The sequence below is a fragment of the Genypterus blacodes genome, unplaced genomic scaffold, assembly GCF_046128005.1.
Source record: "Genypterus blacodes isolate CSIRO-AG114 ecotype Tasmania unplaced genomic scaffold, CSIRO-AGI_Gbla_v1 ptg000195l_1, whole genome shotgun sequence".
Lineage (NCBI taxonomy): Eukaryota > Metazoa > Chordata > Actinopteri > Ophidiiformes > Ophidiidae > Genypterus > Genypterus blacodes.
The window spans coordinates 945,407-967,790 of NW_027466995.1; the positions used below are offsets into that span (position 1 = coordinate 945,407).

The 22,384-nt window shown below is 40.6% G+C and overlaps 2 protein-coding genes across 5 annotated transcripts in view; one reads left to right on the forward strand and one right to left on the reverse strand.

Moving 5' to 3' along the window:
- Positions 1-335: 335 nt before the first annotated feature.
- On the reverse strand, positions 336-13,178 carry blnk (B cell linker). Of its 4 annotated transcripts, XM_076169271.1 has the most exons (24): positions 12,906-13,178; positions 12,437-12,499; positions 8,747-8,793; positions 6,447-6,512; positions 5,957-6,003; positions 5,126-5,169; positions 4,920-5,034; positions 4,480-4,586; positions 4,225-4,288; positions 3,997-4,080; positions 3,882-3,907; positions 3,771-3,793; positions 3,596-3,652; positions 3,499-3,523; positions 3,345-3,396; positions 3,070-3,130; positions 2,955-2,982; positions 2,814-2,844; positions 2,251-2,326; positions 2,076-2,107; positions 1,861-1,925; positions 1,672-1,755; positions 1,432-1,587; positions 336-1,338 (listed from the first exon to the last, which is right to left on the reverse strand). In XM_076169271.1, the coding sequence occupies exons 1-24, from the start codon at positions 13,095-13,097 to the stop codon at positions 1,222-1,224; spliced, it is 1,662 nt and encodes a 553-aa protein (XP_076025386.1). In that variant the 5' UTR covers positions 13,098-13,178; the 3' UTR covers positions 336-1,221. The 4 variants fall into 4 exon arrangements, with proteins under 4 accessions (XP_076025386.1, XP_076025387.1, XP_076025388.1 ...); XM_076169272.1 differs by lacking the exon at positions 12,437-12,499; XM_076169273.1 differs by lacking the exons at positions 12,437-12,499; positions 12,906-13,178 and adding an exon at positions 10,960-11,004.
- A 2,452-nt stretch (positions 13,179-15,630) lies between these two features.
- Positions 15,631-22,384, forward strand: part of dntt (deoxynucleotidyltransferase, terminal) — a 53,012-nt gene continuing 46,258 nt past the window's right edge. The window contains exons 1-3 of the mRNA XM_076169280.1: positions 15,631-15,821; positions 18,749-18,923; positions 21,348-21,452. Coding sequence (XP_076025395.1) covers positions 15,631-15,821; positions 18,749-18,923; positions 21,348-21,452 — 471 coding nt within the window. The remainder of the gene's footprint in view (positions 15,822-18,748; positions 18,924-21,347; positions 21,453-22,384) is intronic.

Genomic DNA, 22,384 nt, shown 5'->3' on the forward strand with positions numbered 1-22,384 from the left:
GCTCGTCTCTGTCTGTCTAGGACCGCTGGGCCTAAATCGTGTACATACACTATGTATCCCAGCTTTGGCCCATGTGTGCACACGTCAGTCTCACTGTACATACAGTATATATATTTTTTCAATATAGATAAGATTTCTAATAAATTTCTAATTGTATATTGTTCTGATAGAGGTACTGTAAAAATACGAATTTGTGTTCACCAAGTGCCTGGTAAAATTTTGTTATGCAGAAAATCCTGCATGAGTATGAAAGCATTACTTGTTGAACATAAAATAAATGAAATTGTTTGTCCATTTATAATTGCATTTTGTAATGACTTAAGATATAGACCGGAGAGAAAAAATAATTTTATTAAAACAAAATATACAATCTTGAATGATTTGCCCCCCCTTCAGATAAACTCCTATTCCATAAGCTATATTGCTGTACAAGAACATATTTGTAAACGGGCTTCTTGATGCTACAGCCACACTTTTTCATGCATTAATTTTAATACACTGCTTTGTTTACTGAGAGAGCATTAAAATCCTAATAAAACATGACTTAAGTCCTCTGAGTCGGTGATATTTTGGCTCGGCATTGCCAGCTACAGATGGGTGACGCTAAAGGAAAAAGTAGAATAAATGAGTGGTGAAATGTGCGCAGGTGCTTCAAGACAGTTTCACTGCATGATACAATTTAGCAATTAACATCCCAACATGTTCTATGGCCTGTACAAAAATGCTGAGCAGGCACAGTTGACCTTAATTTCAAAATGAGGAGGAAAAGAAATCAGTAAGAAGTTCCACAGTGAAGTGTCTACATCCATAGCTCATGAGTTGTTGCTGAATGGTGAGATAATTATGTACATTATGTAAATCACATCCTCTGGTGGTATCAGTTCACTTATTTACCATTGAACATTTATGGGCTGACGTATTTGACGGCACACTTCAGTGCCATCAAGCACCAAAATAAGGAATTGTGTTTTAGAAGAATGGCGTCCATTGCTCCAGGAGTGTTCCGTAGATCTGTCATAGCTCACACAAAATTGTCCTTGTGGCCCAACACCTTCCTTAGACACTAAATGTTGGGTTTTCCTTTCATTTGTCACGTGCATACTGTATGTGATTAGTCCCAACATACAATCCTGTTTCCAGGACTAATGAAATACCAGAGAAAGCATCAGTCACTACAGTGGTGTGGAATACTGTTCATGACCCTTCATGGCTGAGGGTCATCTAGGGCCTCACAGGGTAGCACAGCTTGATGGCATCCTTGCAGTTGCTCTGAATGTCGATCAGCACAAGAGGGGTCCTCTGGTGGATCTCAATGATGTGCGAGACGCTGTTGAAATGCTGAGGAAAAGCCGATGTTCAGTCAAGTCAGCAAATGCAGATTAACACATATAGACCATAACAGACCTTAGATTGAAAACTCATTTCCTTTACCTCCTCCCCTTTCTTCTCTTTTCCCAAAGCGTACTGCTGAATTGTTTGGAGGAAGCGGATTGGAATGTTGTACACTTTGCCATTGTAAAACACCACTAAGGTGTAGGGTTGATGTGTGTCATGACCGGAGCTCTTCCTCACCAAATACGCCCCATCCTGGAAAGAGAAAGATTAAATTTATACAAGCTGCAAACTGCTCAGATAAGTGTTGTGTTTGGTTCACGGTAATAAGGTCCTCACTTTATTTATGTGATTTAAGACGTCGTCAGCAGTCTTGCGGTCACAAGCACCAGCATACCATAGTTTGTTGTAGACATCTGCCTGCTGCAGTAAAGGAAATTAAGAACACAGGGATTTAAAAACATTACTATGGATATTCTGTATACACATATTTTATCAAGTGTTCATTTTTTTTTATAATGTTTTAACCTGGTCTTCATCTATTAGCCCATTTTCTGCAGGGAAACGTCCTCTGTCAGTTTTCCCTGGGAGATCTGAGAAAGAGACACTGATATTCAATATGTTAAGTGATAATTCTTCTATTCTTCTATGTTAAAAGGCATTTATTCACAAAGTGGGTCCTTGTGTAGTGTGACCTTCGCTGACCAAGGAATGGAAAGACACAAAAGAAGTCTTGTACTTACTCGGCAAGTTAAACACATGTGGAAGAGGAATCCTGCAAAGGAGGCAGCAAAAGTAACTATTATCACATTCTACAGCAAATTCACAGCACAGAACTATGCTTTAAGGTAATTTCCACCATTCCAGTAGCATTAAAACGTGTATGTTGGGACATTTTGTGCTTTGTCGCATTCTTACTTTGGTCGTTTCAGGTCCAATGAAAATGTTTTTATAGCATGGTTCTGCTCATTGTGTATGATGGGCAGCGATCGGCCTGTGGAAACCCAGACATTGCTTAGTCTAATTACTTTAATTGCAATATAGCAACTCATAAACTGAAAACACATTGCACAAACGCTGTAGGTAGGTGTAGGTTTATATATACTGCGGAGACTGTACAAATCGACCTCGTGCTCCCTTTTTTTATTTTTATAGAATCTACCCCTTTGTTCCAATGCTCTTCCAACCAATTTATCTACTTTTTCCTTCAACTGGTACAGATTTAATGAGATTAAGGAACTCTATAAAAGATAATGGCTTCTAGCTGAATCATGTTGCTTAAGGTTTGTACAATCTGCATTATACAGTATGTAATTAGACCAGCACAGGGCTCTAAAAGTCTGAATTGAAAACTGCATATTGCCAAGACTTATCATGGGAAATGAATGTTTAAAAGATTCATTGAACACAGGAAATGAAATGTGCCTAAACTTTGCTTGGATTGATAATGCATACATATCTGAATGAATAAAAAGACTTACTTTCAAATTCCTTCTGTGTAACATCCGGCCTCTACAATAAGAATCACATTGAATCGTTGCCATCATTAACATAAGGACATAATACAATGTTGACTGACATAAGCTGATCATATGAATCGGAGTCTGTAACAAGAGTCATACCGGTCTTATAGCTGGATTTGGTGACCTCCTGAGGGGTAAACATGGGATTATGAGATTAAATGTGTATAGGAAACAGTCTCAGGTAAATGGAAGTTATAACTGGAGTGATGCTTACTCTCTTGGCATTGGCTTTGGTGGAATCTGGGGAAGATCTTTTTTAGATTTCATACGGGAGCCTAGAGGAATGCAGAATGCAAAGATAAGTATGTGCTCATACCTGCCAGTGTAAGTTGATAGTGTGGTTGCCAAGAGTTGTATTTTTACTGCTGTGAGGTACACATTTTTCTCATTCCAGTGGTTATCCTCTAGATGGCACAACAGGCTGGAATGATCCACAGGAGCAGATTCTGACTAACAATTCCACTCATTCACAGTGTTTTGTTTACTCACTCTCATCTGGATCGCAAACCTCATAGTCGTCATCGCTTGTGGGCTCTGGTAGCTGGTCATACACAAAACCACAAATTAGTTAACCTCCCCCTAAATGTGTATTTTTAAAGCAAAATGAGCGTTTGCTGTGAATTACTAATTTATCATCACTTACGGCAGGAGATGATGTCATATTCATCCTGAAAGAACAAATGTTGTTAGTCTCTGATTGGAGGCATCTAAATGAAATGTTCTGGGTGAAGCAGTCCTACCTGGGGCTGGGTATCGGTGGTAAAGCATGGGACTGTTGTGTGAGGATTGGGTACAGCCTGCAATGTAGGTGCAAAGACATCAATATTTTTGTTTTTTCAATTTTATTTCCAATATTTTCTTATACTGTTTGTATGTCAACTCCTCAACAAACATAGGCAGTGATTGCATACTGACCTGCTTGCAGGAAGAGAGTTCTCCTTTAAAGATTACATAAAGAAAGATTAATTTCACATGATTTCAAATGATGAATTAATAGCACTTGTAATTGCTAAGCACAAAATCTACCTCTTTGTCAGGAACCTCATAACAATCTGAAAGAAAAGAAAAGAAAACCAACATTATGAATCTATCTATGCTTATCTTTGTAAACTTTATGATCAAATAGTGTCGTGGCCTCTACCAGGACTAATTGGACGCGCTGGTAAAGGTGTAGACAACATGGGATGGACCATCACACCTCTGGTACCACCATGCCTCACAGGATCTGAGAAGAAGCATGAAACCATACTTATTTTCATTTTTATTGTATTATTAGTCAGTATTGTGATATGGTACATGCATGCTGATTGACAGATATCTTGTTGCCCTGGATTACCAGTTTTCTGCTCTATACTTTGACGTATCTTACCAGCAAGTGGCTTCTCTGTAGGTTCGATGTAGTCATCCTCACCATCTGGATTGATGTAATCGTCCTACAAGACAACAAAGAGAAAATATTGTCTACTAGAAGAGCTCACACTCCTTTGAAGGGTTAACCAATGCACAGGATACGGTGTAATTCCCAAGGGTGTCATGCAGTTATGTCAGCCCAGTGAATGTGTCGGAAGTAACCAATCAGTGTGACTTGACCTAACGAGCACACTGGACATCACAGGTGTATTACCTCATCGCTCCCCTGCTGGGTGGGCTTGGGGGGCAATGGTTTTGTCACCCTGGCTGGGCGGAACGGTTTCCTGGGTGGCTGTTCTGGCCGCCGGTTATGGCAGCTGTCTGGAAAGGAGAAGCAGAAGCAGAAAAAGGACATTATGATTTGCATTAGATTTAGATATTACTTTGCATAGAATAACAGAAGCCACATTATGTGCTCAATGTTATGGTTTTGGTTCGGTGGTGTGTGGTGTGTGGTGTGTGTGTCTGTTTGTGTGTGTGTGTGTGTGTGTGTGTGTGTGTTGAGAGGGTCGGAAAGTCAAGTAAACAACCGCAGGAAAAGAGTGCAGACTGCAAAGTTAAATTAAAAAAATGTGAATCAGGTGAAATCTGTTGGATTATTAGAAGTTTTTTATCATGTCATGAAGTCATGTGGCTAATTCTGTGTGTTCTCACCAAGGTACTCTCCCCTTAAGAAGGAGGAAGAAGTTGAGGTAAAGTCTTTTTGAGTAGGTGGGGGCTCATAGTTGCCATCTTGCTCTTCAAGCGGCTGTTCATAAGCGTCATTATCCTGAAGCAGTAACATCAAACATGCATTTTAAATCATTTATATCAGAAAAATTGATCTGTGAGAATTCCTTCAGCGATTATTCACAACTTACATATTCAGCTTCTGAGAATTGGTCATCGCTCTCTTCATCATTGCCTGTAAATTCAGATAATGGAATTTGATGACGACGAGGAAGAAAGCATAAAGAAAACGCAACATGTGCCTACTGCATTCGTTTCTCAACAAGTCTTTTTTCGGTGCAGATTTGCGTCATTGCTGAGGAAACTTGTGGACCGTGTCTCCTCACCAACAACACACGCACACAAAAGCAATTTCAGTGTGACAAAATACTATCTTTTTCATCCCAACACCTGGAAACTTGCGAAATAAGCTGCAATACTGAAGGGATCACACCATTTACTCCATGTTTACTCTGCACAGGACAGTTGGTGTTGACTGTGGATGTGCTTATTATGATCAGCTGCTGTGCTGTTTGCAGTTGAACTGAAACCGTGTAGCCTCTCAGGCATCCATGGCACGTGGCACGTTGATACATGTGTTTAAGAAAGTTTAGATAAGACCTAATACTTGAGTTTAAGGAAATTCTGAGAGTTAAAGAAATGTTGAGGAAGTCTATTAAGTTCTATATAAATACAAAAAATACAAATAACCACAGAATAGAAGTAGAATACAGTTTTTGACAAGCTGAATTGTGTAGTTTTGTCTAGTTGTGGTGGAGCTTTTTAAGTGATGAATGAAACTCAATTCATAGTAAAACTGCCAAAATGATTCAAAAAAATGTGTGAGACACGTGTGTGAAACTTTAAGATAACGCTCGTCTGTGACCTTTGCTTTGCCGCCATTCTGACCGAAATTCATCATGCATAGTTAATTTTGTGCTTCATTCATCTTGAAACAGTGAGGGAGACGCAGTGATGGTTACCTCTGTAATCTCTTGCAGGCACTTTTGGAATTGGTTTGCTTTTCAGTCTGCCATAGAGAAAGAGATTAACAACAGAAACAGTTACGGTGCACATATGGTAGGAATCTTTCTGGAAGAACTATATCTATATTACTTTTTCATTTATTTAATGTATCTCATGGAATTAATCAGACAGCCACAGAACAAATGTGATTCAATAGCACTGGAGTCATTACGATGTCTATCCTCATGTGCCTTGAGTGTTTTCGATTCAGGAAAGTGAGACATACAGCCATCTGTTTGAGCTTATTTTTAGTTTGTGGACTGTTCTGTCTCTCCAGTAGTTGTGAAAGAGGAATTGACATTTTCCACAGATGCATTTTCACAGGAGACTTCAAACTTCTCAGATATCACAAATTCTAATTGATACATTAATATTATTGTATATGTAATCTTAATGTGCCATCTTCCATCCAAAATTCTGTAAAATATTGAAAGCCTAGAGACTGACCGTCTTATTTTATTCAGTAAGCCGCCATCATTCTTCTTGATGTCCTGTACGATTTTCTGGAGCTGCCTGAAAAACACATTTATTATTGAGAAATCTGTGCAATTGCAGAAACTTCAATGTATGTTAAAGTTTTATTATTTTGGAGGGTTCTGTGCTGATATTTGATCTCGTACTTCAACTTGTAAAGACGAATATTGACAGGATTTGCGAGAGAAACACATTTTGAAATAGTATTCAAAGCAACAAATTTTATGATCAGGTTTTGGACTTTTTCAACAAATTCAGGGTCAAAGTTACAATTTATTACATCATCAAAATTAAAATACTACTAATACTAATTATGTTTTTCAAAGTAAGTCTTTGCATGTCATCAACCGACATCAATAAAACAGGAAAGCTTACCGAATCTTTGCAGCAGCAGGAGCAGCAAATTTACCTAAAGTATCCATATTCATGTTTGATCCAACAAATCACATTTTTTGGGCATTATTCCTCTCATGCATTAAGTCCGTACTGCTTCAATGTTCGATTGCAAGTGAACTCTGTTCGGCAATGAGTCACATCTTTGTCATTGGGGGAGGGAACACGTACAAACCACGTCTGTAAGAAAAATCACTTCTCTTTTCCACTCCTCACCACACACACCCACAACCCCCTACCCCCCCCCCCCCCCCACCCCCCCACACACACACACACTCCCACACACACGCACACACGTACATTCACATTTCAATGACTTTCAACAAACCTGTTGCACCACTTCTTTCTTGTCTCACTCAAGACTTCCTTCCATTAGCATGCGTACCCTCGTATGAAGACTATCGCCCTTCCATACACTGTCGTTTTGACAGTGATGTGACTCTAACCGTACATCACTTGAATGAGGTCACTGTTGGAGGCCTGTGGGACAAGCTCTTCGCTGTGTCTCCCTAACCTGTATTCTTCAGGCTGCATTTAAAATAAACCTGCAGCTTTTCCTCTGAGACTTGCCACAGGCTGATCCGGTACTGCCTGTGGTCACCGGGGGGACTTTTTCAAACAACAAACTTCTGCTCTTATCACTGTCACGAGGCCAACAAGGAGATGAGGAGTGACCAGGAAGCTGAGACTCTCCCATACTGCACGCAACGTGGGTGGTAGAAAAAAATTCATTAAATAAATAAATAGAAATTACTTTTTGATTTCAAATGGAAGTGTGAATTGGAGGCTGGGGCTGACAGAATAACTTTGGAAACCGCTGCAGCTCCTTCAACACAACAAATCTTTTTCAGGAACTCAAGTACTTTTTTTGTGTTTCCCATTAAGGAAGCAGGACATTTGTAAAAATTCCAACTTTCAGTGACTTCAAAGGCCTTTTTAAAGAATCAAAGGTTTGAAGCTATCTACTTCCATTCAGCCTTGGCAGAGGTATGCACTGCCTTCTCACGAGTTCGTTCTATATAAACTATATTAAAACTCGCCATTCCTGTCACAACTCTTCTGTCACAACTCCGCCTCATCTTCTATGGAGCTGAGCACATCACAGACAGATGGAAGCTTCTCAGCTGGCAACACGTTTGCTTTGCTTCAGGCAATGACAGCGAGTGGAAAATGGATTTGTAACGGCTCATCCTACTTTCTCATGGTGCATAAATAACATTTCAAAGCTAAGTCAGTGCTGCGGCTTTGATGTATGTACACATATCTACTTCATTTTGTGGTGTCACTGACTAACAAGCTATCTTTGGAAAGAAGATCATGTAACGCAGGTTTATAGTTTTACCTTCCTCTAATCCTAAATATTGAAACTCTACACACTGAGTTTACATTTATAGAAGTGCAGTAATAAAGTGCCAAAAATAGATGGCATGTCACAGCAATAACACAGAGTGTATGATGACCGATCAAATGGAACAGGAACTAATGAAAACAGCAATGACTGAGCTCCAAAAAGATAAAAGATAAATCAATAAATTGGGTCTTTCAATGCAGTGTTTTCAGTGTTTTCAGTGTGATGAAATGGCTGAATGGCACTCACACACTGCACATGTACACACAGACCCATATACATGAGGCATGTGAACAGGGGCTCACAAACAAGAACACACACGTGTACAAATATGCAGGTGAGGGCAGGCAGGCAGAAACATCCAACACACACACAAACACACACACACACACACACACACACACACACACACACACACACACACACACACACACACACACATATATTGACAAACAGGGCAGAAGGGAGAAAGGAGCGAGGGAGAAATGAAAGGAGAGGAAGGAGGGAAGGATGATATGAGAGAATAACTTACGGCTGGTGGATAAGACTAAATTTGTTCATGTCACCGTCTGACAGATTCTGTAAAACACACAGAAAAATAAAGATGTTCACTGAAAACTTGTATCAATGCTTTTGTATCAATGCTGCACACAAATGTAGTATGGATATGCATCACCTCTGATCTATCAGCAGGTGGCAGCACCTCACTGAGGGGCATTACAACATTCTCATTTATGCATTTATAACTCTGCATTTTAAATTCTGTGTAAAGTAAAGCAGAGAGGAGGGAGGCTGATCTCTTTTGTGGCTGGTGGAAGGAAGTGTAACTCACATGGTTTCATATATTATATTCCCACTTCAACCTCTGCACTATTTTGGGGGCACATATTATAGCACCTTCATGGGGAAGTTGTGGGTTGAGTGTGATGTTAACAAATGTGCTTTACAGCTGAAACTTTTCGGAAGGACAACAGCACACCATCATTCCTCCTTTTGCTTTATGAATTAAAACTGCAGCCGGTCCAATCGAGAGCTTCCTCAGATAACCGCAGATGCAACATCCAAACCATAGTTTTATAGATTATTAACGAATTTAAAGTTTATCAGACTACCCACTGCTTTGTTGTTTGTTTGCATTTAAATGCCCGTTTTGCGATAAGGCAGTTGTGATTGTAAAACTGAGGGGAAATGATTACCATAAAATATGCAACATATCCCGATAAATTATGTATTCTCCTCTTCATTCAAAATTCATTGCTCCAGGTCGTCCAGCACTCCGTCTCTCTTCCATTTAAAACATTTTTGTTGCCAAATAATTGTAATGACGAGCCACGACCATAAATGTTTGTGAAGTTAAATCATATATTCAAGATGCAACATTTTAATCTTGATAAATAAAGAGAAAGTGGTGATAAGAAGTAAATGTACAGTAATTAATGAGGTAGGGCTCTACAGTGCCCTGTTAGTTTTCAAATGAATAATGTATGGAGAGCCTTTATCTGCAGATTCCCCTGTGAAACAAGTGCAATGAAGTACTGTTTAGATGCCTATGGTAGATTATATGGCAGTTTACCAAAGCTGCCTGTGAGTTATGTTATAGATTTCGCAGGGAGGGGATTCCTCTTGCAGCTCTTAGTGTCTGAATAGATGCAGCAGAGGGAGGTTCTACTCCTTTACAAAAACAAAGAGGAGAGAACGCTTGTGATTCAATCAGGTGCAAATCAGAGAAGGACATCACCAAATATGAAAGGATTGACCTCCTTCATGGAAACAAACATTGCCTAGTCATAAACACTTTTGATCTTTGTGCGGGAAAACATACAGTAGAAGAGGAATCAGATTTAGCCCTTTTGCCATAGAATAAAAAATCTAATAGTATACAGAGGCACTGCTCCCACACTGAATTATTTATAGGTGTGTCTGTGCTTGTTCAAATGAGACACAACAGCTCCTCCAAGCAGCGCACCTCCTTTGTATTACAGAGTAGATTCCCTCAATCGTAATGTGACAAACCACATGGAAACTTCAATTCTTACTCCTATATAAGTATGCAGAACTTTAGAACTTATTTGTTTATTTCTGTATTTCAAGGAGGTGCGTCTGGGCTGAAGTGCCTGTGAGAAACTTCAGGACATACACATGATGCTGCTCATTTATCATGCACAGGTACAAAGACCAGCGAGGCTCTGTAATTAACTCCAAGTCTCTGCGGGGAAATCATGTTTTTATCTCATCTGTACAACTATTGCATGGAAACCTGCTCCGTTTTAATCTGACAAATGAACCCTGTGGTATTAATTCTATTGTAGCACGTACAGGCTGTCCTTTACTTACTGAGAGTTCTCTGCGCTGTTGCTGTCACACACAGAACCGTCTCTATCTGGACTGACCGGATGGGATAAATGTATCTACAGTGTCACCGCTGCCCAAACGGGACACAGACTTACTTTGTCTTATATTGTCTTGTAGGTTTGATCTGCATCACTCGAGCCTGTTTGTTCTTCAATATTATGACCTTCATTATACTTCACTTGTACACTTCATGAATATGCAAAGGAAACTGGAGGACATTCAGGCCCTCTCTGCTCAGAGGATTTACAAATGAGCCAAACACAAAACTATAAATGACTCTTTCATTTTCGGTTGCATCTCTGCTGCCTGATCTACTGACGCTGATTGTTTGTGCAGCACTGAAACAGAACTCAAAAACGTACTAACATCACGTACCTCACATGGTGCACATACCTCAGTTTGAGAACCACCAACTAAGGACATACAGTAGGTGATAATGCAGAGACATACTGCATTAGCTGTGCTTTCAGGAAGTAAGATTCACCGGGGTAATAGACGTAAGAGGAAGTGGAAGTCGATAGAGCTACAAGGTCTCATGTGTAAAGACCTGTTTACAGGTGGGATAATGGTGAGGAAATCCTTGAAACATTTTAACAACCATCCTTTAGTCCCTAAGTCTCCACCATCACATGCATACCAATCAAATACAGCTAATAAGTCCATTAAATTAGGTGAGTTTAAATATTCATTTCCCCAGGCTGAAGGAACACCAAGACCAACTGAAGGAGTGTGTGTGTGTGTACAATATATCTGTTGGTACACACTTGAACTAAATAAGGCAGAGGTGTACTGGCTGGACCTGCAGGTAAGGGATCAATCAATACACGTCTGTATTCATGTATTCAACCAAAGGCGCTTTGGTATTTGGTTTAATCTGGTCTTAAATCCTCATTGAACATATTTTGGGGTAATAAGCTTGCAAGAAACGGATGGTTTGTGTGTGTGTGTGTGTGTGTGTGGTGAATTCTAAATGAATGTGGAGTTTATCAAAGTCCCTAGTGCATATGCAGATATCCAATCGAAATGGAATCAGCTCAGGGTGAGTAAATACTGATAATAGATAATAATTGTTTCTTTAATTTTTCACCCAAAGGACAGATTCTTATCATCACGTGTAAAGGCGACTATTATTAAGACTATTATAGTAAAATAATGTAATACAGCGCTCAGTAAAATTGGGGAGTCGTTCCACTTGTGAGTTACATGTGCAAAGTCCTGATTCATCTCAGTGCACCAAGAAATCCTCTTTACACACTCTGCCCCACATCACCGGAAGAGATTGGATAATTTTCTGAGTGAACACAGCTTGTTCACACACACTTATCACTGAACACAGAACATTGTTCTGGATTTCTAGACTTACCAAGTTAGTCTCTTTCACAGAATTGATGAGCAATTGCACACTCAATGTTTATGGCGAAATATGTAGCCAAGGCAGTGAGATGTTGAAGTGACTTCAAAGCAGAAGTTGCAATCATTACCTTCACTTCCACATCAGCAGGGCTACAGAGTGCATTCATGTGGAACGTAATGCGTCCCGTTTGAGTCATGTTTCATATCTGGGAAACTCTTAAATACTTTCAAACCTTATACCTTATACCTTATATCCATATTACATTTCATGTTCTTGTTCATGTAAAATAGCTGTATAAGCTTTAATTATTCTGCTGCTTTAACAACATGATCACAGCAAGTGTTTGCTCGTGAAGATTTTTCCAGTTTTGATTTGATTAGAATACTAAATCAAACAAAACCACAATCCAGATATGACCTGATATGATATGAAGGGAGTATTTGACACAACTGTAACACAATCAACTGTAGCGTGGAACATTCAGGCCAGGGAAGAAAATGAGAGGGATCAACTCACCAGAAGTCTGTGCCCATTAATTCTCAGTCTGTTTACAGTGGAAACACACTCATGCATTTGGTTCTGTGGGCGATAAAAACACTTTATGTTGTTTGAGGAATTTACAGGTGGAGCTGGCTGCACGGATCAAATGTTTTTCATTATTTGGCACGTTTCTTTTTGTTATCGTAGTTCCTTAACCATGAGAAATTGAATGTCATAATATTATTAAAATGAGGCTATAAATTGAAATTCTAATAATGCACATACCGCACCATGTACATGTAAAAAATATTTCTTTAAATCTGCAATTTTTCATTTGGGCAAGGTATGAAATCTTTCCATTCAAAAGTCTTAAATCCTAGTAAGGTCACAAGTAAAGAAGCTAGTCTTTGAGTCCACACCACAGTTTTAAGGTACCATCTGTACATTTACTGTTTTCCTGACAGTGCCTTACACATTATACATTCTCTATATTTCTCACGCTCACCTTGCTCATGAAGAAGGCCACTTGGGCCTGGTCCCACGCCTCACACTCCTCTCTGGACGGTAGATTCATGCCTGCCTCTACAGAACCTCTGAACTGGAGTGTGCTTTTGGAAGTGGAGTAATAGACTGACCCGTCACGCACCGTGGCCTCAACACACCAGTCAGCTTCCCAGTACATGAAGGTACACCTCATTAAAGCAGCACATATTCTCTGTCTCCTCCTTTCTCATCCATAAGAAATAAAGCAATTCAGAGCAGTCTGAAAAAAAATTGAAAGTTGTCTCAGAGATTGCACATAAGGATGCACAAAAGGGAAGCAGGGACTTCCTCTGAGTCAATCTACTGCATTGAAACGTTTGAACCCGAGTAGTCATAGTAGAACACGTGACTCTCATATCACCTTTAACTTTATTTATTGAGTTGGGTTTCCTCTAAAGCATAATCTTTTATAAGAGGCCGGATTGATCATCACGATTTCAGTATCATTAGAATGATTAGTGGATTGTATCATTAGACTTTTGAAATTTCCTTTAAGAGAGGAAATTGGGAGATTTCCCAACATCCCTGATACATGACACAAGACTGTGATCACTCATGTCAGAGCCAGTGGAGTTTAGTGAGTTTGGTTAAAATAATAATGAAACTAAAAATAATTGAGATAACATTGAATGGATCTCGATGTATGTTTTCTAGATGACATCATTTACCATACCAGAGTCTGGTGATAGAAAAATGTGGTCATATACAACATGAGGCCCCTCCCCCACGGTGAGGGAAGGGAGAGCATGACAGCCACAAAACAGATCATGCACACAACAAACTGAAACAAGAAGTAAAAGAATAAAATAGATAAGAAACCTACCCAGAATCCCAACTACCTCATGTGCATCATTATTTAGTGAAATAACTTATCAGTGTTTCCTTTCATTGTGTATTTCATTTTCCAAAGTTTCAGAAAAACCTGTAGTTGTTGTCGTACTAAAGCCTTGTTTTTTTTTTAAACATTTTCTTCCCACATGCAAATCAATCGCAAACTAACTCCAAGAACCAGGATCCAAGCATTCTGAAAAATTGATGGCTGTACCTCTTCTGCTAGAGAGCTAGACTATTCACCTGGAGGCGGTTTTTGTTTTTTGGAGAAGAACCCCTTGATGCTATATTGAATATTGCTTGCAAAATATTTACCTGAGAGTGTCTGCTGGAGCCAGTGGTCTCTCTGACATTACAAATACTAGATCAACCAGTCTGCTGGCAGATCAATCCTGAAGACTGCAGGCGTTGACACCATGAAGGTATCAGTGTCTCATCCTGCAAGTTTGCTATATTCAAATGTCTATTTGTCTTAACTATAACCAAACTGAATACAAAAGGTGATGATACACATTACTGGACAATTTTGTGAAGCGCTCTCAGTGCAGTCGAGGACGTTTAGATGAGAAATACGCTTCATTGCTCGTGCAGTAATTGTTGTTGGCAGTGAGGGAGTCATCCATCTTGGAGCGTGATGTTTGGATTTTAACAGTCTCAGATTGGATGGGGGCCAAGCAGCTTCTTATACAGCTGAGTGATTGGAGGGGTAAATAGTCAAACAATTAGTCTACCCAGCCTTGTGACACCAGTTAACCCTCAGAGCTCCATACTAATGAGAGCTGTGTAATGTATTCTGTCTGGAAGGCAGAAGCAAGGTGTGCTTATTAAAGTGAGGAAATGAACAGCGGCTTAAGTAATTAGAAAGTACAATCCAGGCCTGTAAAGCTTTTTTTCTGCCTTGCCTAAATCAACAAATCATTGGTCTTCTGAAGCAGATGCATTACTGTAGATAATTACAGCATCGTGACATTTAAATCCTTTTTTTATTTTTTACAAAACACTGTTAACCACTGTAGTTGAGAAATCAAAACAGCACAAGGTTGAGGCAAATGTTGTAATTACCTCTTTGGAAGCGAAATGAATAGATTACTTAAACAGATTAAATCCCTCCTCTGTCAGCGTCCCTGACCGTTGCATATGCAGTTCTTTTCCCCGGATACATGTTCCTAATCATCAGTGGCTTCTGCCTACCTGCATGTGTGCAAAGGCCTGATGGAATCTCAGAGGATTGGTCCACAAAGGCTCTCATTTTAGGCAGTAAACTAATTAAAGCGGTGGAGCAGATGGTGCACACTTGGTTTGGACATAATGAGATGGTGGGGCGGCGAGAGGAACTGGACATGGCAGGACAGCTGTGAGGGGTTGGTGAGGTGACCAACATTCAGGCATCTCCCCGGAGTGACGCCTCAGCCAACACTGCAGAATTTCAATAGCACGAGAACTTTTCACCAGTTACTCATGAGGTAACTGTGTCAAGCTGTGTTTATGTCTCCCAACTGTGTGCCCTCGCAAGAACGTTGACTGTTTGTGGATGCCTGATGCTGATAGTGTTTTTATCTTTTATTTTTCCACACCTTCCTCCATCGTTCTTGGTGGTTGGGTTTTTGGTAAACACCAAATCCTGAACACCTGTTGCCAGAAGCTTTTTTTTGTCTGCCAACTATCACCAACTCTGTTCCAATTGACACGTCATCCTGTTAGGCATATCAAAAAATAACTGTGATATAGACAACTGTGGAATTACTGAAGTGGGCGTTTTGCTTGGATTAAAGTTAAACGGAGGATCTGCAACATAAGCTTACAAAAGCAGAAATTCTTGGAACTGCTGAGATTCCCTGGATTCATTTTTAAAAGATATGTTTTGTCCTGGTTTGCCCCTTGCAAGGAAACGGTTGAGAGCAGTGGAAACCCGTGTTCAGAGCCATGCAGAGGTCAAGTTTCAAGACATCAGGTTGTACCTGGTGGAGAAGAAAATGGGCAGCAGCAGGAGGAACTTCCTGACCCATCTAGCCAGGTCAAAGGGCTTCTGTGTGGAAGACGTCCTCAGGTTAGAAATCGATCATTTTGTTGTTCGGTGACTGATTGGAGCATCATACCATTGCAGGTGCTCGTAGACTGAATGATCTCAGTCAGAGGGGTTTGACTGACACTTGAGTGTGCTGCATGCTGCCACACTGAATTGAAACAACATAATAAGAGATCCAATTTAGCCTCTAAATTTGAGTTAAAATGCATAATTTCATGGTTCTATAGTTAAATGTAATACAAAGACTTCATTTTCTCTTTTGTCTAATTAAATATTCCTTCACAGTCTCCAAGCAGATGACTTAACACACCGTAGATGTTGTAGATACTGTTCGAAATCATCTTAAGATGTTATCAAAAACAAGTTTTATGTTAAGCTTTTATTCAGTTTGTTCTAAAAGTGTATTTGAAAATGTATTGGGTAGGGCAGGTGTTTGCTCTGCCATGTACTGAGAGAAAGTTAAGGCGCTATTAGTAAATTACAAAGCCTCTGTTGTCTCATTAATTCTTAAACATGGAGGATGAGGGCATCCATCCTGCCTGAAATGGCTTAGTGAATTTTTCCACCTGAGCTTGAACTAACAACTCCTACATAAATTTGTTCAGAGTGAGAGGGAGTTGAGTAAAACTTGTTAAGAGACCTACAAATATTGATCAGAAGGTAGCAGCGGGCATACAAATGCTTTAAATGAGTTTGGCGATAGTTTGTTATGTAGCATTTGGAGGGAGAGTTCGTGGAAATAGCGCCTTGCTCCTATAAACGGCGAATCATCTGTAATTATGGGAACAGTGTGGCATCACTACCTTTTCCGTCTCTAATTGGAAGTAGCTTCCAATTTCACACTGTGAATGCTGAGGAAGATCACTGTTTGATATCTGCCACAAAGCTTTACACTTGTCTTCCAGCTATATTCTAGCTCAGCTTTGACATTGTATGTTGAGAGGGCCTGTGTGTGTGTGTGTATGTGTGTTTTTTGAGCATTAGTTCCACTTGGAGTCTTCACACCTGAGGGGTTAGGGTCAGGTTTAGGTTATATTCAGGGTTAGGGGCTGGTGGTTTGTAGTCTCCGAAGAGGGCTTAGAAGTATAGTAATACCAACGTGTGCATCTGTGTGTGTGCCTGTCTGCTCTGTGCCAGCTTTGTCATGGCAGCATTCCCAGAAATGCAGCTTGAACGTTCCTACGGTTACACTTGGCATGATACAATAGTTTGAAACCAACAACAGGAAGTAGAGCGCGCCTGCCTCAAACTGACACTCATCCTGCAAGCCGACAAATCTGATATCAGCTGCAGTTTGATAACAACACCTCCCAGAACTACTCTTACACGCGTTATAGGCTCGTTGCCTGGAGCATATGGTCAGAACTATTCATCTGGTTTTATATGGAGGAATGCACACACACGCATACACACACACACACACACACACACACACACACACACACATGCAGGCATACATGTACAGTCATGTTTGGTTATCTGTGATATAGCTTTGTGTGATCAGCTCATTCTGTGTGAATTTAGTAACTTTGTGTATTTTAATCGATATTTATTTACATGACTTAGACTTCTGCATTTGTGTTTTGCAGGTCGATTTTGTGTGTACATTCTCTGCAGTTACTCAGATATAAGTACAAATTTGGGGCAGGATTATATCTCCATAAACATGGCCCAAAAAGGCATAAAAAGATATTTGTTCTATATGATGTTCAATCTTCCTTGCACAGTGATCCCCTTGTGATTTCAGAGAGAAAACAAACCAGACAGCAAACTCTATCACTACAGAGTTACATGCATCCAGGGTAATAGGATTTAAGCTTCTAGAGATAACAGCTCAGAGTCCTGAAATGTGTCCGTTTGAGATTATTGTTGTTATCTCAGATGATTATTTTTGCATTGGGAAGCATTTTGTTTTTACTGTGGGCCATCACTGTCTTGGTGCCAGCATGCAAAGCAAATAGTAGAATTACTTTTGCCAATGATTTGGCCAATTAGGCCGCAGCCTGAGTTCAGCTGGGATGCCTCTGAAGGAGTCGTTTCACTGATTTACCCACACCAGGAGAGAGGAAGAGGAGGAGAGAGTCGAGGGTAATTATGCAAGGCTGGACGCCTTGATTGGGTACGGTAGTTAGATACTGTGGAAGCAGCGGGAAGGAGGCCGCGATTAAAAAAAATAAAGTCTCTGTGGAGCTGTCGGGGACACTGGTTGAGTGGTTGAACTTTCAGACAGCGCTGAGAGTCTGTGGATGTTGTTTATCCTGTGTTGATCCCCAAGCAGTGTGCATATGGAGCATGATGCTGAGATCTGAGCTGCATTTTAAGCATTTACTTGAACCTCTGCTGTGCAAAGGCTGTTTGTTCTTTGTGTACCACTTACTAATAAGACACACTTTATAAGCAGAAAATGTTCTGCTTGTTAGGCTCTGTTTGAATGGCACTCCTCTCTCCCTGCATGTTGACACACTTTTGAATGGACCCTATAGTCTAACAATGCAATACTGACATTTATTGATCCATCTCCCCCCCTGTTAACCACCAGGGTCCTCATCTGTTTGTATTGTCATGTCATCCCTTTCTGAAATGAACAAGCAAACACAGGGTGACATTTATATGTGCTTCCAATAGACAACAGTGATATGAGCAGCTTGGTTGAGGGTGGAGACGATGATAGTTTGGCAGTGCTCCTGAGTAAGGAAGGACCAACTACCCCCCCTTGTGAGGCTATCAATAGCAAGTGCAGACATGAGTGTTATTCATAGGCAGAAACCCATGACCATTCTATCATTTATAAATACTAGTAAGTCATAAAAACATTGTCTGTTTCAACTGGATTTGATGTTTCTTGAATTAAGTACTAAAGAAAATTAGTACATTTACTTTAAAGGTATTTTTATTGATAGTACAAAGCATGTATTTATATGTTACACCCTTGTCCTCTCCCTGTGCAGCAATGAGGTCACTCATGTGGTGTCGGAGGACCACCAAGCTTCAGCCCTGTGGGCGTGGCTGAAGGGGCGTGGCCTCAAGGATCCACTCAAGACACAGGTGTTGGACATCAGCTGGTTCACAGACAGCATGGGAGCGGGGAAGCCTGTAGCTGTGGAGAGCAGACACCTCATTCTGGTATGTGTGCATATGTGGAGTGTTTAAATAAAACAAATTTGATCTACCTAGATCTATAGGGTAAGCACTAGATGGCAGTGCAAACCAAACAGGAAGCTGTTCATATAGAACAGGCTGCAATAAAGGGGAGTAATTGGGCGTGCAGTATTTGATTTAGCAGTAAATCTAAAATGTTTACGTGGTCACGGCAAACAAAAGATAAAATGGATGATCAAACTGGGTAGTAAAGAAGACAGCTACAGGCATAGAAACAAAACAAATGTATTGTTTTTCCTCTGGGGGTGCATGTGTGTGTTTATCGTGTATACTTTGCAGATATGTAAAGAGGGTGAGGGAATCACAAAAGGACCATTGATTTTCTTCGTCTCCCTTCTCAATGTCAACGCATTAACAGAGACTCAGATAAACGGAGGACATTCATTCCTCAGTGTCTGCTCACATTACCACATTTCATCCCACTGATGGCACCAGAAACCTCCCCCATGTTGTGTGTGAGAGCCGAATAAACTCGTCAGCTACATATCGGTATGTCTCTGAAGGGGCCTCGATGCTCAGGATGACATTTATGTGAAATGCATAAAAAACCCTTTGGTCTTATTTTCTGAAGTTTCCACTAATCATCGCTGCGTGCCAAAGACAGTTAGTAATGCGCTTCTACATGGCTGCATCATTAAATGACAAAGCTAATGATGCCATGCTGACATTTATTGACCCATCTCCCCCAGGTAACCACCAGGCTCCTTCTCTGCTTGTATTGTCGAGTAATTCCTTTCAGAAATGAACGCGCAAACACAGAGTGGCATTTATGTGCATGGCGCTTCCAATAGATTGTTTTTTAATGAGTTATAAATCCATTTAAGGAGCCACCATGTAGAGATACAATATTCCCCAAACAGGCTCCTTCTTGGGCACATTTGCCCGTGGCTCCTTAATAGTCTGGAAGTGCAATGTTTTGCTATACAAACATAAATATTCTACAGTGACTCATGGAAGAATTTTAAGTATTAAACTCGGTGAAATGTAATATTTCCATTAAGTCCCGGTGTGAGGAAAGCTGTAGCCAAAATGTTGAGGCGGTGAGAGATTAGTATGCACTGATTGAAAGGAAGGAAAGGGAATACACGGTCGTCATAGGGAATGGATTCAGAGTCTGCATCCAGCCTGTGAACATGTGGAAGGAGTGCTCTGATTCATTACTTGAGTAAAGACGGCAATTCCACAGTGGGGTAAAATACATCTTCACAAGGAAAAGTCACTTGTAATTTCATTAAATTCTAATATCAAGTCCCGTCATCTGCATACATTATACTGCTTTGCATTACACCATATGGCAAACTAACACACAGTCAGGAACACTATGTAGTGTGTCTTTCCGAATAGGGAAGGACAGGAGAGTGCCAGCAGACAGGGTAAGTATGTGAAGGAAGGAAATGAAATTGCATCACATTGACTGCACAAATAGTCGAGCTGCTGTAAGTCTAAGTGCTACATTGAAGAAGGCCAGATGGACAGAATCTGTCTCTGAGATCAGTCTTTGACTTTAACTTCTGCAAAGTTACAGTCCCCCCCACACTGAAATGCCGGAGCCCAGATGGGCAAATCCTACATCTGCATGCTGATGCACAGAAGTTAGTCTCAGTGGGCTTGCAATCCCATATTGAATGAAATAAACTGCAGCTGATGTGGAAAAGCAATGAAAAGCCCCCTGTCGTATTACGAGGAGAACAGTTGGGCATTTTCGCTTTTGATTGGCACAAAAATTGCGCCGTGAAATATATTCAAAGTTATTCGTTTTGTTTAGACCAGCAAAGGCCCCTGGGAGAGATGATGAACATTTCTGAAGCTCTTGCTGATCGATTCAGCCAAGCAGTGTGTGAGGTACTCGCCCTGTTGTTCATTATCTCTCTGAAACATCCCTGTTCTTTCTTTAGCATCAGCCTTAGTCAGCTCGGTATGACCATCTCTCTGTCTATCCTCCACCAATCCGTGAGTTATTCATGGACACAATGTTGCTTTGTGATGTTTAATTGTCTGCACAGAATATTAATATTTCATCAGTAATCCTTCTGACACACATATTACAAATTGGGGGACTATTTCTTTGTAGAATGAAAAGGCCATTTACAGGAGGCAAATTGGATGACGGTGAGCAGATTTGTAATGCCACAGGATAGGTGGTGTAATGGATTTGGATGCTGGCAGCCTGTGCAATGAGTGTCATTAGCTTGTTGCCCTGGAGACACGGAGTCAAAAAATATCTTCCTGAAGGCAATTGGCTGTATTTTCATGTGATTCAATTTGAGCCTTACACACATTTACACAGGTCAACAATTGGTGAGGGCTCTGCAATTACGATAATGTATGAGCGTGTTAATGCATATCTGTGTGTATAAATCTCTGCTTCTGTTTTTTTTTAACATGCAGGACACATTGCCGATACTGCAAGATTCAACGCCCACTCCTGTGACTGTTTCTCAATATGCATGCCAGCGACGGACCACCTTGGAAAACCATAACAAGATTTTCACAGTAAGCAGTCGCTTCCTCGCCTCACGTTAGATACAACTGCACCTTTGCATATTTACGAACCGGCGGCTTTTGATGTGACTTTGCAATGTAAAAAGCCCCCTTAATCTGTTCTGCTCTAATTGGACGCTTGGCTTGCCAGCGCTGTGACACAAATCTCCCCAAAATACATTAACCTGCAAATGAGCAGCATCTGCAGCTACGGTACGATGAAGGTGCAACAGCTGACATGCCCACGAGCCCTGGCACAGAGCTGGCACGGACACGCCCTGAGGAGCGGCGTGCTACGGTGTGACGGCTGATGTACGTGATGCTCCTCTCAAGCAATGATGAATCTGTCCCTCTGCCATCTGGTGGGCAGTGTCTGGTGGGTGGGTTGGGGGGTTATGGGGAAGTAGAGGAATGATACGCAGGCTCCCACACAGAATTAGGAAGTTGTTGGTCTCATGTAGGTTACGAGCAAGGAAGAGAGGAAATGTTCAACTTTCTTTCAGTCAGATGATTACGTTGCTGCAGGTGCAGAGTGGTTTACACCAGCTGGAAAATATGAAACAGTCGTGTCTACATTTCAGTCTGCTAACCATCCAACCACTGCAGCACCTGTACAAATAAATAATTATTCCATATGACATACTGTTTATGAACACAAAACTAACAAAGCATATATAAAGCATTTTTTTGTGAGTGGTAATAGCAGCAGGAGCATCACAATCCTTTACTTCTGTAAATTCAGAGAAAGAACACCACAATAGGCAGAGAACATCAAACCTTAAATCTGAAATGTGCAATACGACTATGAAGTGTCTGGCATTCCAACAGTATGTTTGTGTGTGTGGGTGTGTGGAGACCTGCTGATGAGCTTCTGTAAGACCTATTAAGCACAGTTTACCAAGGACCTGTGAGGCATCTGTTTGATAATGACTTTTTAGTTGCCA